The 17,039-nt window shown below is 34.1% G+C and overlaps 1 protein-coding gene across 3 annotated transcripts in view; it reads right to left on the minus strand.

Annotated features, from left to right (window-relative positions):
• The window catches only part of ADGRB3 (adhesion G protein-coupled receptor B3), a 753,297-nt gene that overhangs the window by 46,998 nt on the left and 689,260 nt on the right, over positions 1-17,039 (minus strand). For all 3 annotated transcript variants that reach the window (XM_003271086.3, XM_003271085.3, XM_030809408.1), the window contains 6 exons: positions 16,039-16,189; positions 13,191-13,260; positions 10,541-10,607; positions 8,109-8,194; positions 2,231-2,329; positions 1,739-1,910 (listed from right to left, as the gene is read on the minus strand). In XM_003271086.3, coding sequence (XP_003271134.1) covers positions 1,739-1,910; positions 2,231-2,329; positions 8,109-8,194; positions 10,541-10,607; positions 13,191-13,260; positions 16,039-16,189 — 645 coding nt within the window. The remainder of the gene's footprint in view (positions 1-1,738; positions 1,911-2,230; positions 2,330-8,108; positions 8,195-10,540; positions 10,608-13,190; positions 13,261-16,038; positions 16,190-17,039) is intronic.

The raw sequence follows: 17,039 nt of genomic DNA on the forward strand, positions 1-17,039 counted from the left end.
AGGCTTTTACACTGTTGGTGGGAGTGTAAATTAGCTCAACCATTGTGGAAGACAGTGTGATGATTCCTCAAGGATGTGGAACCAGAAATACCATTTGACCCAGGAATCCCATTACTGGGTATATACCCAAAGGATTATACATCATTCTCCTATAATGACACATGCACACATATGTTTATTGCAGCACTGTTCACAATAGCCAAAACTTGGAACCAATCCAAATGCCCATCAGTGACAGACTGGATAAAGAAAACGTGGCACATATACACCATGGAATACTCTGCAGCTATTGAAAAAGGATGAGTTCATGTCATTTGCAGGGACATGGATGAAGCTGGAAACCATCATTCTCAGCGAACTAACACAGGAACAGAAAACCAAACACTGCATGTCCTTATTCATTAGTGGGAGTTGAACAATGAGAACACACGGATACAGGGAGGGGAACATCACACACCAGGTCCTGTCAGGGGTGGGGGGCTAGAGGAGGGATAGCATTAGGAGAAATACCTAATGTAGATGACAGGTTGATGGGTGCAGCAAACCACCATGGCACATGTATACCTATGTAACAAACCTGCACGTTCTGCACATGTATCTCAGAACTTACAGTATAATAAAAAATAAAATAAAATAGCTCAGAAATATTGTTCTTCCCATCTGATAAATCAGGTAAAAGCCTCTGGTTATCTCTGCACATCACTGCAAAACTACAGGGTTTATACTATGTACATGTGTTTTTTTGCGATGTGCACATTGCAATAAAGTTCTCAAACAAGCTAGATAATGCAAAATGACAGAGTAGACTGTTTTCTCAAAATGACTAGCATGGTACTATGTCATGTGTGTTTTTGTCACCACTCATCCCTGGAGTAAATTCTAAAATGACTCATAAACCTTATAAATACTCTCAGTGCTTGCAATCTTTCAAAATAATTTTCACACAGGTTGGAAAACAACATTTTATTTCTAAACAACGCAAGTCTGAAATCTCTCACTGTCCTGGATGGATATGGTGCTAGTTAGTGTCTCCATTCATGAAATATGACTTTTTTCTCCCTCTACTACTGACAATGAACCTCAATCATGATCCAGAGAAATGCTGATATGATAATACCTCTACAGTTCTTGGAGACAATCACTGCCTATCATGTCTCGCTGTATACAATTTTAGTATTTTTCTAAGAGTAAACATCCATATCCAAAGCAATAATCCATAGTAATCATAACCAGAACTTAGTATAGAGACAAAAGAACTAAGCATTCATCTTCAATGTTTTCTACTTAAAATAGTATTAGTTAATATATGCAATGAGGGTGTGCTGTGTGAAGAAACATGAGTTAGGGAATGAGGTTAAGAACTATCACTGCATTATGCTCATGAACTGTGTCTTTAAAACTTATGCCTCTATGCCCTCTTATTCACTAGTTTTTCTGACAGACTTATTTATACAAATCACTCCATGTAGCTTCTCTTAAATCTATTCTCCCTGGCTTTTGACACCTCTGGTTGTGTTTTTCCTGGCATAGTCCCATCTGTTCTAATCTGTCTTTTTCAGAGTGCTGGGGGCTCTCCCAAGCTGTGTCTTAAAGCATTCCTTCAGCTTTGATTCCCAAGTGATTGTCAATGGAGGAGACCAGCTTTAATCTGAACATCAAGATATTAAGAGATCATTCTTGTTAGCAAGGAAATACCCTTCCAACCATCCCTGTTCTCTATCACAAGAATGCTTCTCACCTCTCTCCGAAGAATGCAGTGGACCATGACTATAACAAAGCCTTGCAATGAATCAAACACAGCAAAAAGTATTTGAAACAATATGGAGCGTTTATCTGTCATGGCCAGAACCGCAGACATCCACGTCAAAGCCAGAAGGGGCAATACCACGCAGGAGCTCCAAAGAGATGCCCTGTTGAGACCAAGAAAGTAACATTACGTAGCTGTACATCACACCCCAGGCCATAGCCCCCCATTCAACAAAGCATTTTTGTATGTGGTTCCAAGACCATTAACTTGGAAACCACAAAGCCGATGGATGACATTTGAGAGTCTTATTTATTTTTTTTATATACTATCCCGCAATAGCGATAAAGACAGTTTCCAATTATAAATATTTAAATATACTCTCTGGTCTTGTATTAGAAAACACAATTTTTTTTTCATCATAGCATTTTCTCACATGCACTGTAAAAGATTTGTAACAAGAAGATGTAAATGATTGGGACTAACATGGCGTTACTGGCGGTGGTGGCTGACAAAGCTGTTGTTGAAACTACTCCACACTTGGCACATTTGAGCGTCAAACCGCTATGTGGCTCACTCATCTGACTGCAAACAAACAGAACACCCACAAAAAGAACAAAATATTGAATTGTCACCAAAAAAAAGTTGCTGCTGCAAGTTAGCTTTTAAATACGATTTCATGCAGAAAAGTATATTTATCAAAAATGAATGCTCTAGGTTGCTGTAAAGATGCATTTATACTACAAATTATCTTTGTAACATTTACCTTTTAATATGGGTCTTTGTTGCATGCAAAACATATTTCCATCATTACACCATAAGTGGCCCTTGTGTCTATTGATCAAAGTTGCTCAATACACTGAGTTAAACATAAGCATGTGCTTCTGTAGACACACAATGAAAACCCTTTATTCAGACCCTAATAATCAAACATGTGGGGACTCCTAGCTCTGAGGATGTTCATTGTTAATTGCAGAAGGCATATATATCTGTGAAAACCTTCTGAAATGTAAATAATCATCTCAGAAGTCCAACATAGGAGGAAATGGATTTTAGGAGTCTTCAATTATTTGTTGAAGATGTAATTTTTTTCTCAACAGATTCATATTTTGAAATTTCTTATAATATCAATGTATCGTCCACATTTTAGGATGATCTGAATATAGGGGCTGATGAAATTTGATGAAATATTAGTTGATAATAAGAGAGTGATAGTTTTCTGCTTTAATAAAACACATTTAACATAGTCATTAAGTTCAAAATATTATTTCTGAACATTTGTCATAGACTCCAACCTCCTAGCATTTAAATGGTCTTTTCTTGTCTAGAGGATTTTGCACATAAATTCAGATTCAAACAATTCATACTCCATCTACTACATTATAGAAGCAAAGTTACATTATATGGAAAAACTTTACACTTTACACACATTTTGCTTTAGAAAAGTGTACCTTCAAAATTACAGATTTATTAGAAAATAAACCTTTTAGGAAAAACCAAAAAGAAATTACTTGAATTAAAAATTCCAAACACCTTGGAATAATGCTCTGCGGTGTGCATAGTCCATTCCTATGTGGTGTCTATTTCTGAAATGATTACTCTGTAGGTTTGCTTAAAGAATCTTATAGCGGAGTTGCATTACTATGTGTATAAGAAAAGTGGCAGAAGAGAGAAAGTTGTAAGATGCTCATAATTTAGAACTCTGGTTTATTTTAAATAAGGGTACTCACTTGTGAATAGTGCTGATATGAGATAATAAATCTGAAAGTGATTAAGTAAGTAGATTGATCAGCAGATCCTGTGAGAAAAATCAAAGCTTTCAGACATGAGTGTGGGGGTGGGGAATATGACACTAAATCCCTCGCTTTACTGATCCAGTCCAGGGCACATGTACTAGCCAAATGTGTCCAAACGTTTCAAAATAATATGTAAACACTAGTCTATCCAGTTTAGTTTAGGAATGCCTTAATGGACACGCCAATGTGTACATCCCAAAGGAGTACATAGACTAGTGTTCTCCACAGTGGCTGCACATCAGCTGTCTATCTGGCCCCAACCACAAACACTCTAATTTAATAGGACTTAGGCTTCTGCCTTTTTTAAAGCTCCATAGATTATGCTGATGAACAAAGAGGAACAAGTACCACTTCTCCAACTAAACATTTGAGTTTCTTTAATCTTGTTAAATCTGATCAGATTAATATGAAAAAGGCATGGATTAGTTATATATTGTTTCCTTTATCACGGAAGATAGGCTGTATGGTGTTTACGCTTCAAACACTGATGCAGTTGTCTTTCTTAATCTAAGAATATGTTGCCTCTAGGCTCTGAAACAAGATTGAAAGACAAATATTACTAAAACATAATTTTAAGTACATGGTGTAAGTATTTTAGTCCCAAAAACTGTGATTTAATCTAAGTATGGGCCTGTCTGAAAATAAATTTTAAGCCATTATTTAAAATGCTTGTTTGTCTTTATTTGATATTTATTTGAGGCTAACTAGAAGATCTATGCCTACATCCCTTAGGGCTGTTAAAAACTATGCTTGATGTTAACTGGTAGGACACCTTTGGCATTCTATTACTGGATGTGCATGAAGCAGAATAAAGATAAGTTACCTAGAGACATGTAATGTTTTTTCCTAGTTTATGTGACCACTATAGAAATTAATATATCATATGAAAAACACATAGTCTAGATGCTAAATTGAGTTGCTGCATTGAAAAATAAGATCTTGTTTCTTTATTATAGAAGAAATTATGCATTTATAAAATTAAAAGTTCAAACAGTAAAAAAAAAAATCTTGAGTTGTCCATACGTTTAAATTTAACCAATATATCCACCAGGGCACCAGGATAGGATCACATTATAGAAGCAAAGTCACATTAAATAGAAAAACTTCACACACGTTACTCTTCAGGTAGTTCTGTCCGCTCCAGCTATTACTGTGGATCTTAAAATCTACAGGTTCTAGTTTCCCTTCTCCATGTTATTTTTACTTTTTCTTTAAAGAAAAGAAGTCTGACTGATTTATTGTTAATAACATAAAACATTCCCTGGAAAGGAAATGTGCAGCCTCTCTTTAAAAAAAAAAATCACATGAAATTTGTAAAGGGTACTAGTAAGTCAGTTTCCTTAGTTTCAGGTAGATAAGACAAAGAAGTTTAAGGCAGTAGATAAGAAAATTCCACTGCAGAAAAATAGAGAAACTTAAATTTTTTGCTTAAGACGTTCTAAAAATATACATGCCATTTTTAATCCTGATTTTATTCACTCTATCATTTTATTTAAGATGTGTTGTATTTACAATAAATTCCTTCTTGGTAAACTAATGGGTACTAGGCTTAATACCTGAGTATAAAATAATCTGTACAACAAATCCCTGTGACACAAGTTTATCTATGTAACAAGCCTGTACTTGTACTCCTGAACTTAAAAGTTAAAAAGAAAAAAGAAAAAAGAATTTCAGTAGAAAAAATATTAATACAGTTTGGGTATTATAAAACTTGTTAAACTATTGTATTATTTATTAAACATTCGCTTATTAATTCCTTATAAATATTTTTTGAGCACAAACTATATGGTTGGCTGTTTCTAATAACTGATTATAAAAAAGAAGAAAGGGAACAAAGAAACAGAAAAAATGGGAGAAGGAACATCTTGGTACAATATTTGGTTTTAAATAATAACCTAGTTGTAAAACAAATGCTTGATATATGTGTATATTCAAATAAGCTGAAATGACTTTTACAATTAGGAGGATCGGTTGTCAAGTTGACCAATTAGTTTCCTGCTTAATGTTTCCTTAGTTAATTTTGATTATTTCTCCTTCACTGGGGACTGTTCTTCACTGTCTTCACTACTTTTCCGTGAACTAAAATTATTCAAACCTCTATAGCTTCCAAAAAATTCCTTCAATCACACTTTGGAATGGAGTACAAATTTCAATCTATATTTGCTTAAACTAAAATACTACTTTATATTAGAAATATAATTTGAAAACCCAAAGTAATTAATTTGTTAATAGTTCTTTTCTGCTTTGGACAGTAGCCAACGTTCTGCTTTTATAACATAAGTTAACATTTCTGTTTCTCTAGCAGTGGCCTTTGAACCAGAAAAACACCCACGCAGTTTTGCCCGTGAAACATATGTAACTTCTAAGAATATGTTTAGAATAACTTATTTGTTAATATGTAGACTGAAATGGATAATTTCTAAATTCATAATACGACACTATTGTCATTTCTTCTAAACCTATACGATCTCTTATAAAGAGCTATATGAATTAAACTGGGCTTCACACATAAAATAATTAAATAAGAAAAAATAAGGGTATTCACTTGTTTTTTAAATTTTTTATTAAATTATTTTTTATTAAATCCTCAACATCATAGTCGTTTCAATGATCTCATCTCTTTTTATGACCTTCATGTCATGGATGGTGGAATCATGGATTCTTGATTGATTAGTTAGAGACCTTCAAAAACAACCTTTTCTGTTCAGGTTGGCTTCTCAGAAGAGCAGCCACTGTTGAGTGAATGCTTGCTATATGTTAGATACTCTAATGTGTGCTTTATACACATTATATTTTCATATACTCTATGAGGCAAGAGTTATTTTCTCCATTTAACAGATGAGGAGACTGAGTTGCAAAAAGTAACATGCCCAAAGGCACATAGACACAGCCAGGAAATTGCAGAGCTTTATCTTAACCACTAAAGGGTCCCATTTTATTGTTGATGTTGTTTAAATTAAGTAAGTTTATACTACTAGCAGCAGAACTGAGTTTCTATCCCAGTACTCAGTCTGATCAGTATATTTTTACATGATTAATCTGGACAGAAATAACTGAAGAAGCTTACTCCAATTTCCACCACATGTGGCATAATAACAAGAGTAACTGTGTGAAAATTTTGTGTTCAAATGATCTAGAAAGCTGTGCTTGTACTACGTTCAAGTCTACATATTTAAGGATGTTATAGAAACTCGTCTGCAGTGAAAAAAGCCTCTAAATGAGAGAAGTGATCCCCCCTCAGGAAGAAACTTTCAGTCATGTTTTTATTACGCTATTGCATTTCTAATGTTTTATATAAATGATATCAAATTTTTATATTGAAAGCCATCAAATTTAGTCTTTTGCTAGGGAAAATAAATACCCAGATTATCTTATTGTATAAATCATTCCATAGGTTATAATACCATAAATTATGGAAGAAAAGAATATTACATGGGTAAGTTTTGAATGAGGTTACAGTTCAATGGAAAGGAGAAAGCTGTAAACTTTTTATAGGGAAGGACACAAAGAAAAAATCAAAGGCATTAATACTTCATTCAAGTGTCAACAAATTTATATAATAATGGATGACGTAACCTTAAAAAGCTACTAACAATCTACATATGAGACGTTACTGTCATTATATATTTTATTTTATTTTATTTTTTGAGACAGAGTCTCACTCTGTCGCTCAGGCTGGAGTGCAGTGGCGTGATCTCTGCTCTCTGCAAGCTCCGCCTCCCGGGTTCACGCCATTCTCCTGCCTCAGCCTCCAGAGTAGCTGGGACTACAGGCACCCACCACCTCGTCCGGCTAATTTTTTTGTATTTTTAGTAGAGACGGGATTTCACTGTGGTCTCAATCTCGTGATCCGCCCGCCTCAGCCTCCCAAAGTGCTGGGATTACAGGTGTGAGCCACCGTGCCTGGCCAGATGTATATTACAATATATAATAAGTCATCAGATATTTATATATTATAATAACAGTAAAATTAAAGGAGATGCTTTTCTAAATTTTATAAGAGGTTAAAGTGTGAAAATTATGAATAACTCTTTTAGCCAGTTAGATTAAAAATGTCATAAAGAATGAAAATATGACATAAATAGTGCTTGATAAGTAATTATTCCAAGTGAATATTTTTTTCCTGATATATACAATTAGTCAAAGAAAATACAGTATTTTGCCCTGCTTAGGTTTGCTTGTTCTGATTCTGTTCCATCATATACCAACACTGTGTTCAATCTACCTCCTGTTCTTTGTGACCAAAACCAGGAAGGTTTTGAAAACCCTTACCTAACGACAACTATTGTTAAGTCTAGCCTTAACGTTTAATGTTCTTATCTGACAAGCAGGCAATATGCACAAATACACTCCGAATTTCTTCGTGGTCTGTTATAATATTTTTAGATTTTTGGTCATATTGCTTAAAAATAGCACATTGGAAACTTTTATGTGGCAGAATCTGCTGGACACACTGGTACAACAATAACAAAATTCAAGGCAGAGTCAAACGCCGTCAGTGATGGTCTGAAATTGGAGTATGGGATTCACTGGTAAATAACCTTCAAAATCCACCAATTGCAGCTTACCCGGCTCTGTGTTTGAGCTTTTTATCTAGGATTCCATCTCTGGAAACAAGTTTATTAAATACCAAAATGCCAATCACCATGTTGACCTGTCAAACAGAAACAAAGTTGACCTTTCAATGATATTGAAGGGAATCAGGTCCCCGTTTCTCCTGAAAATCCTATTTTTATCAATTCATAACCACCGTATCACTAGTAGTGGTATGAAGCACTCTCAAACATTTTATAAGTGTGCAGAGGCATACGGAACAATTTAACAGTGGTGTGCTACTTTAAAGTTGTAAAGTATATTAAGTTCATTTAATTTCCATGCTTTGCAGTTAACACTGGGGAAATTAACCTTCAATTGCCTGACTTTTACATGGTACCATACTATGCCAATCTGGCATTCTTCTGTCTGAGTCAACCCTGAGTAAAATCGTTTGGCTAAATGAGTTTTACCCTATGCCCACAAGCCAGGAGATTCTGAATCTTAGAGTATGAGGCTAGGGTGAGCCCTGGCAGCAAAAGGTGCTGATGATTTGTCATTATTCCCAACACAGAGGACAGAATGCCTAAATTCCTCATGCTGTGTGGTTATTCCTTTCTGTGGAAGGGGAGCATTTTGATATACCATGCTTTTCTAGGCAGAAAGGAAAGCCTATTCAATTCACCAGAATCTTTTTCACAATGGACACTAGTGCCAATTTTTAAAATATGCTCTAGTGTACAGTTCTATCATTTTCTTTCTAAGACTTTCTTATTCTCACTTAAAAGGTCTTTTGCATGATACATGAAATGAAATCACACATATTTTTCCTTTTTCAAGTAAAACTGTAAAAACTGCATAGATGTCTCTTTGTACCAGCTTCTGATGAGCCCCCACAGTTCTCTAATCTACCAACACTTTCTGATCAAGGAATCCAGTCCAATGAGTAAATGAAAAATATGTTCTTCTTTTTGCCTTTCTTGCCCCTTTCCAATCTTGGTGTAACCCTGCCCTGCTGCCAATGACGATGGTGAATATAAAGCTAAAATGTGTCCAGTTGCTAATGTAAGGAAGATGCAAAACATACCTATTAAGTACGGACTTAGGAACTGAGTCACTCTTCATAGTTTCCTGACAAGATACCATTTAATCAAGAGAATACTTATTCATCCTATGTACCTCTCATTTAAACTAAGAGAAAAAGTGTATTCTATGGATTCTAGTAATCTACAACTTAATCATAAGGGAATTTGTCACCCCTCCAAAGACCATACTTTGGTGTTTCAATTATATACATACTCTGTTTCTTCATTTTAGTGTTATATGGGCATTAACCTAGAAGCTTAGGGAAATAATTCAGTTGATTAAATAAAAATTCAAAGCAGCAGACAAAAAAGGTGTCTAATAGTTTTGATTTCCCTCTGCTCTAAGATTCTTGCCTTGATTTTATTTTTCTTGCAAATTGTAGACAGTTTCTGCTCCCTGTTACAGCTTAGATGAGGAAGAACAAGCTTAAAGGAAGAAAAAACTGACATATCAAAATTAGTAGGATGTCACTACGTTCCAATTTTTGAATGAGTCATTCAAGAAACCAGAGTAACTTTCCAATTAGAAATATAATTGTATAGCAATAGGAATATTTGTATTTAATTTAGACAGTTTCCTTCCTCCCTTATTTTCTTTAAAGATTTATTGGGCAAGAAAAATTTGTAATCAATAAATCCAAAAGGAGAAAGAGAAAGGCAAATTGGAAGGAAATATTTCACATTACCTTAGTTCAAAATTTTAAACAATTATTTTGTGGTTTCAAAAGAGAAATTTAAAATCCTTATCTATAACATATGGCAATGATTCTTAAACAGAGATGATTTTGACCCCCAGGGACCATCGGAAAATGTCTGAAGATATTTTTGAGTGTTATGACTAGGGGGTACTACTGGTATGTAGTAGGTAGAGAAGAAGGATGTTGCTGAACCTGCTAAAACACATAAGACGGCCTCTGCAACAAACAAACATATGATCCAAAATGTCAGTATCACTGAGGTCGAGAATATATTTCCTTTAGATATTTGATAGGGGCAGCCTTAAAGAGATTTCCCTATTAATAACCATATGTAATAACCATATGTATTGTACAGAATAGTGTAAAGGTGAAATTATGGTAAATGATGAGATTGTATACATTAAAGAGGAAGAATTCATTAAAACTTACTCGAACTTCTTCACAAATCTGAAATTACTGTAAGAGAAATACCACACTCCCAGTTTAATATTCTTCAGTATTCAAAATAAGGATATTTTAGAATAATAAAAGGCTGAATAACAATTGATATTCAGTCAGAGTAATAGTCCATTGAACTTTAAAATTTCTACACAAGAACTACATTATCAAAATTGACACTCTAATTGAAAGAAAGTAGTCTTTTTTTTTTCTAAGAAAACAAAATAAGTTGATTTTGATGTTTACCAGGACAACAGCGGCTGCAGGTCCCACAAAAGCATAGAGTAGTCCTCCTTCAAGAGAGAGCCAGCAGCTGAAAATAACATTAAATAAGAACTAACAAAAATTAGTGACAAGCATTAGACCACTAAAGTGTGATACAAACAACTTACATTATACATTTAGCCTTGGAATTTTGGCACATGTTAAACATTTGTAATAAAAAAAATACATAGAAGATGTAGAAAAAAACTAGAATTATATCATTTCATAAGTAAGAAATACTATATACATCTAACTGAAAAGAAAGTTTTATTATAAGGTTTTACTTTCAGGCAGTTGAAACATTTTAGACAAATTACTATTGCAGTGAGGTTTCTATATTTACTCTCATTACAAACGTGAGTATTATTTACATTTTATAAAATGCTGCTTTATATCCATTATGGATTTTTTCAAATGTACTTTAAAGCAAGAACTGTGTATTTTTTAGAGTTTTAGATGTGCCATTTACCTGCTCTTCCTCGAGCTCATTGAAATATTGGGAGAAATTGGTTTAAAAGCCATCATTGCAGGGAATGGATAAGCTAAGCTACATTTGCATGCTATTTTTCTTCTAATTTTACTTTTTCACCAAACTACTAACAAAATTCCCTAAAGATAAGCTTTTGAATAAAAATAAGTGCAGCTGTGTTTGTTTCAATGACTAAATTCACCAAGAGATGTAGGTTTGCATTGATAGAGACAAGATAATCCATCTGGGGAGAAACAGTTTCTCACAGCAGAGGGAAATGCGGAGGGAATGGGGCTGACACCGGAGGCTTTGCAGGGTGGCACATCTGCCCATGCAGAATCCAGGAAAGTGAAAATGAGGGAAGTGTGAGGGGCTGCTGATGCAAAAAGTCATGGCCACCATTTCATGCACCTGTTTTTTGACATTTGACCCTTTAACTATTTCTTCTCAGCTTACAGAATCAGCATGCTGCCTTCAAAAGCAGTAACAATGAACAGTAGCTGCTCTGTATCTGTTCTAACAATAAACTGCTCTATATTAATTGTGATGGTGGTTACACGACTTATGTATTTCTCAAAACTCACAGAACTATACACTTAATAGGGTGAATGTTACTCTATGTAAATTATATCTTAAACATATTTACCTAGTAATTAATTATATATGTACACAAAGAAATACTATATCAGCATAGATATACACAAATATGTGTATGTATATTCAAAGTCTGCATTTAGTTATTGCTCCTTGACATAACAGCAGAAAGATAAACCTGTACTTTTCCACTTTAATATCTATTGTTAAATAAAATACCTGGGGGAAAAAAAACCTTAGTCTGACAGAACACTTTAGATTGTGTCTCTAAGACTGCCACTAAATTCCCACTCTATTTTTGTGTAAACTAATCTCGGCCACTAAATTCCCACTGTAATTTTATGTAAACTAATCTTCAAACTGAGGTTTATTATATCTTTCAAGATATACTAACAGAGATTCAGTATATCTTTTATTTTTTCCCTAGGGGTTTACACTGTTATAAAAATTTATAGTTATAAAATAAATGCATTATTTATTGTATTGTATTGGACTTTAATTATGAACTCTTTGAAAGTAAGAACCATCATATATATAATCTTACTTATTCCCATATTCTCAATACAGTGACTTTCCAAAAATAGATGTATACCAATAATTATGCTGTTGTAAAAAGTAATAAATTAAGGTGCTAGTGCTGTAGTAACCCGTACTGTGCCATCTATGCTATCAGAATTTTTTAAAATACTATAGATTGCATAAAAATGCTCTGATGACAGGAGCTTCTTAAACTTTTCAGAAGTTTCTTTAGGATAAACAGGTGAAATAATATCTCTCAGTATGTTTACAATTTGTACGAACATACCAGAGGGTCTAATTGGCAGTGATTCCTACCTCAAACCTAAAATAATTAAACAGAACATCATGCTTTAAAACATATGCTTTTAATAAGATGCACATTTCTTTCCCCACTTCTTAACTGCCTCCTCAACTTGGATGCAGATAAAATAAAACATGAAATTGCATTGTTTAGATTTAAAATGTTAAATTTAAACACAAATTCTCTCACAGAATTTATCAGCACTACCACTATAAAATAAGCTAATATCATATACCTTTTCTCCCTTTTAATTTCTTCCGCAGTCCAAGTATTTTCTAATGTAAAATCCATTGGTTCCCTTGATCTATAATTTTTAGTATGCATTACCCTAACATAGCAACAAAACTTGAACTAACATGACAAAACTTGGTTAATAACAATACACATTATCATCAATGGAATTGGAAGCTCACAGCAGCACCACGTTCTAAAAAGTAAGTATGTCAAGACTTATCCAGTTCTCAATTTATTTGAGATTGGGCATGCACAATAAACATTGAAATATTTTAAAAGCCAAATATGCTGGTCTTATTAAGAAATGGGAAACTAAAACAAAGATTCTGAATAGTGCCACAACATTTATTTCTTAACTTCGTCGATTTAAGCTGCCTTGATTTGTTCCTTACTAATGCAATTTCTACCATTGTTAATGATTCCATGATAAAGTGCAAGCCATCAGCAGTGCCAACCAAGACTCTTTGATGATTTGTTAAATTATAAACATGATTTATCGCTGTGGATGGACTTACTAGTGATCAGTGCCATATCCTTTTGTTCTGGTGAAGCCTACTGATGTGGCCACTACTAATGCTGGTAAACCTGCAAGAAAAGCAATGTCATGCATTCATATTTAGCTATAACCACTATGCATACTGGTCTAAGAAAAGCCAGAACAAACTCCAGATGCTCAAATTAGATAAAACTATCTTTGGATGAGTCACTTCACAAGGTATATTTCTATTACAGGATTTCTTTCAAGTTGAAACATATGAGAGAGGTACCTGAGCTTTTAACTTACTGCACTTCTCTGGTGTTGCTAGGTTACCACCACATTTGACATGGGTTTAAATGGAAGTAATAACAGAGATTTAGTACATCTTTTAAGTTATTTTTTCCCTAGGGGTTTACACTGTTAAAAAGGAAATTTATAGTTATAAAATCAGAAAGGCAAAAATGTTCTGGTATGATGTAATATCGGAGAAGTGGAACATTCCATTGGCCACATATTGATCCACATCAAGCTGTACTTATAATAAGATAGAAAAAAACATATATCTTATCAGTTAACACTTTCTTTATAATTTGCTTATAATAACAAGAATGTAGAAACAGGGAGTTCAATTACCTACATACCTGCTCCAATTCTGAGCTAGCATCTTCTTTTAGTTTACGTTTATGGGAATTACACTTACCTCATTCAAGTTCAATGGAACCTCCCTGTATTTTGGTAGAGTCTCTAATCTATGCTGTTTAAAGATTTTTTTTTAAGTTTTGGTTATGCCTTCTTTTCAGGAAGATCATGTTTGCCTTTTCCGTTTGAAAAATCCATCATCTGATCATCTTCTTGTATCTCCTCTGCCTGTCTTCTTTCTTACTATCATTTCACATACTTCCTGCTATTCTCTTTCTTCTGTGAGCCTTCTCTAGTGGCATCACATTCCTTCATGAGATTTAATGACAAGAACTATGGAAAACATCTCAGAAGGACACACCATAGTGTTAAACAAACACTGGTGACTATATATATGTATGTAAAATTATAAATATATAGTCCCCTCCTCATCCTTATCCTCCCTTTCCTCCTCCTCTTCGCTTTCCTCCTTCTGTTTCTCCTCTTCTTGTCCCTCCTCCTCCTCTTCCTCCACACATGTCATTTGTTGATTTTTTCTGATTGACTGGACCAAGTTCATTAGGAAAAAAAATCCCTCATGGGTTATAACTGAAGAATTAATATATTTATTTCATACAATTTAGATTAAATTTTTTCTAGATTCATTATATTGTACTTGTCCATAATGAAACACATACACAACTATTCTGCCAACCCATAAACTTTCTGATACTTCAGCACCATCAGTTTAGGTTTTTGCTACCTAGAGTAATTTAATATTAGCTGTAAATATGGAGACTGTCTGTGAACCCTCTCCTCAAAATCTTTAGTAATAATTTTAAACAAGGTAGTCACCAATCTTGAAAATCACCATGTTTTAGTCTTCATCAAAAAATGTGTTCTTTTACCTGTATCCTGTATTTCTTCGAATGGTACTAATTCATGGCAAAAGTGTCCCTTGATTTAAATACTACCTCAACTTTAGAAGGCCTTTGTCATGAAATTTAGACAAAACTTTAATGAAATTCTAAGTAGAACAAAGTCTTCAACTTTTGTGTTGGTGTGAGATAGGGTCTCACTCTGTGACACAAGTTGGAGTGTTGTGGTGTGATCTTGGCTCACTGTGACCTCCACTTCCCAGGCTCATGCAATCCTCGCACCTTAGCTTCCCGAGTAGCTGGGAGTACAGGTATGTGCCATCACTCCCGGCTAATTTTTTGCATTTTTGGTAAAGATGGGGTTTTGCCATGTTGCTCAGGCTAATCTCGAACTCCCGTGCTCAGGTAGCCCACCCACACTCAGGTCGTCCACCTGCCTTAGCTTCCCAAAGTGCTAGGATTACAGGTGTCAGCCACCATGTCTGGCCTACTCTTCAACTTCTTATTAACTGCTTTTCCATTCGTCTGTGGATAAAGTCCTAATATATTAGCTAGACATCATAGACCTTGCTGAAACCTAATGAATAATATTTAAGTGTTCTTGATCATATTTTTCCAGCCTAAATTACTCTGGAATTGTTATAAGTACACTTATTTGCAATTTCCCAGGTTCCTCCTAGCATCCCATACGCCAGTCTTCTAATACAGTAGATATTATTGTATATTTGGGCTTTTTCTAAAAGTAGCTTCTTAAATTAAGTAGGCTATCATTAGAGTTGGCCCTATAATATAGATCTTTGAGATGTCCATGTTGTGAGGCAATTTGAGAGAAACTTCTTAATAAACACAAGTAAAGAATTAATTCTCAGTCTGTCAGCAATTCTATGTTTCTACTTTTGAGGACCACATTGACAAGCTGTGAGGCTTCATTAATTCTCTAAATGGTGTTCTCCCTATGAAATGAATCGCTTTTATTCTTTAATTGCTTTGAGATTTCTTGAAATGAAATCTTCTAAGTTTTCTTGGTGGGAGTACATGCCTAGTGAACCATCACACATTAGGCCTTGAAAATTTTAAGGTATTTTGCACTTTCAGAAAATATTAACAGAGGGCACTGTTTTTCTGTGTTTAGGTATCTCAGGGTCTCATTTCACACTATCTAGACATTGTTGAATGTTAACTGACTAGCTAAATGAGCATTCAATACTTACTTCCTTTTAAAGTTCCAAATGACCAATGAATGTTCAAAATTGACCAGCTCATGTATTTTCACTTCCATAGATTAAATTAGACACAAAGTAGCCTGTGTCTAATCACTCGTGACTGCTTTATAATATGTGTTCAACGTCATTGTGAGAAGAGCACGAAAGTGTATATCAATATGCTTACCCCATCCAAGGCACAAAAAGCGTTTTCTTATAAGCCGTGTCCTAATTTTTCCAGTTACAGCCATATATGATTGCCACGCCTCAGTCAAAACCCAACAGAATGAAGCCAGGAAGAAAAAGTGCAAAAATGCAGTGGTGGTTGTGCAGATACTCTGTGGAAACAAACAAACCAAAAGACTCACATTGAACCTGGGAGAGGAAAAATGATATGTTCTTCAGAGGATTGTTAATCTCTGATTCATTGCTTTTATTTCAAATATCTACTTCTCCTCAGTGACAAGAGTAATTATTTACAGAAATTATAAACCCTGTAGTCTTTATGCTCTATACAGTATTTACAATGGAAAGAAAGTCTAATTTCATTTTTGCCCTTAATTTTTTATGAGAAGAACACTGAATGTAAATTTGAACTCAAGGGAGATTAAAATTACTGTTTTCCTTGAATTTTTACAAACATAATTATGAAAATTCTCTTTTTTTTGGTTTAATTTGTTACAGACATCTTGCATAATTATTTTGGCTACATTCTTTATTCTTCCCTTTTAACAGATAATCATTCTTTATTGTTTTATCTGTATCGATGTTAAAATTATATCTGTAAGAGTAACAGTCTTTCAAAAGAAAAAATTAGTTTGCTCTTATACATGCATGATATTCAACGTGTAACAGCAAAGTACAAAATGAGGTTTGGCTAATAACATAGTACAAAAATAACATATGTATTTTAAAGTACTTAATACAATGTTTCTATACTATTACTTTGCAATGTGTGTCCTCATCAAATAATTTTGAAAAGCTAATCATGTCACCAGCAGTACAGGGCTAAGATTTTATAGATATTTTTCTTCATGTAACTTAATCACCTTGAATGTGCTTATCATTAGTTGTGACTCATCAGCAAAAGATCAGCAGGTTCATTTTGGTAAAGGTTGCTACTTTTTTCACTGTTGGTATAATTTCTTTATAAATCCTGTTGAAACGCAAGTCTTTATAAACCAGAAT

This window comes from Nomascus leucogenys, chromosome 3 (genome assembly GCF_006542625.1).
Source record: "Nomascus leucogenys isolate Asia chromosome 3, Asia_NLE_v1, whole genome shotgun sequence".
In the NCBI taxonomy this organism is placed as follows: Eukaryota; Metazoa; Chordata; class Mammalia; order Primates; family Hylobatidae; genus Nomascus; species Nomascus leucogenys.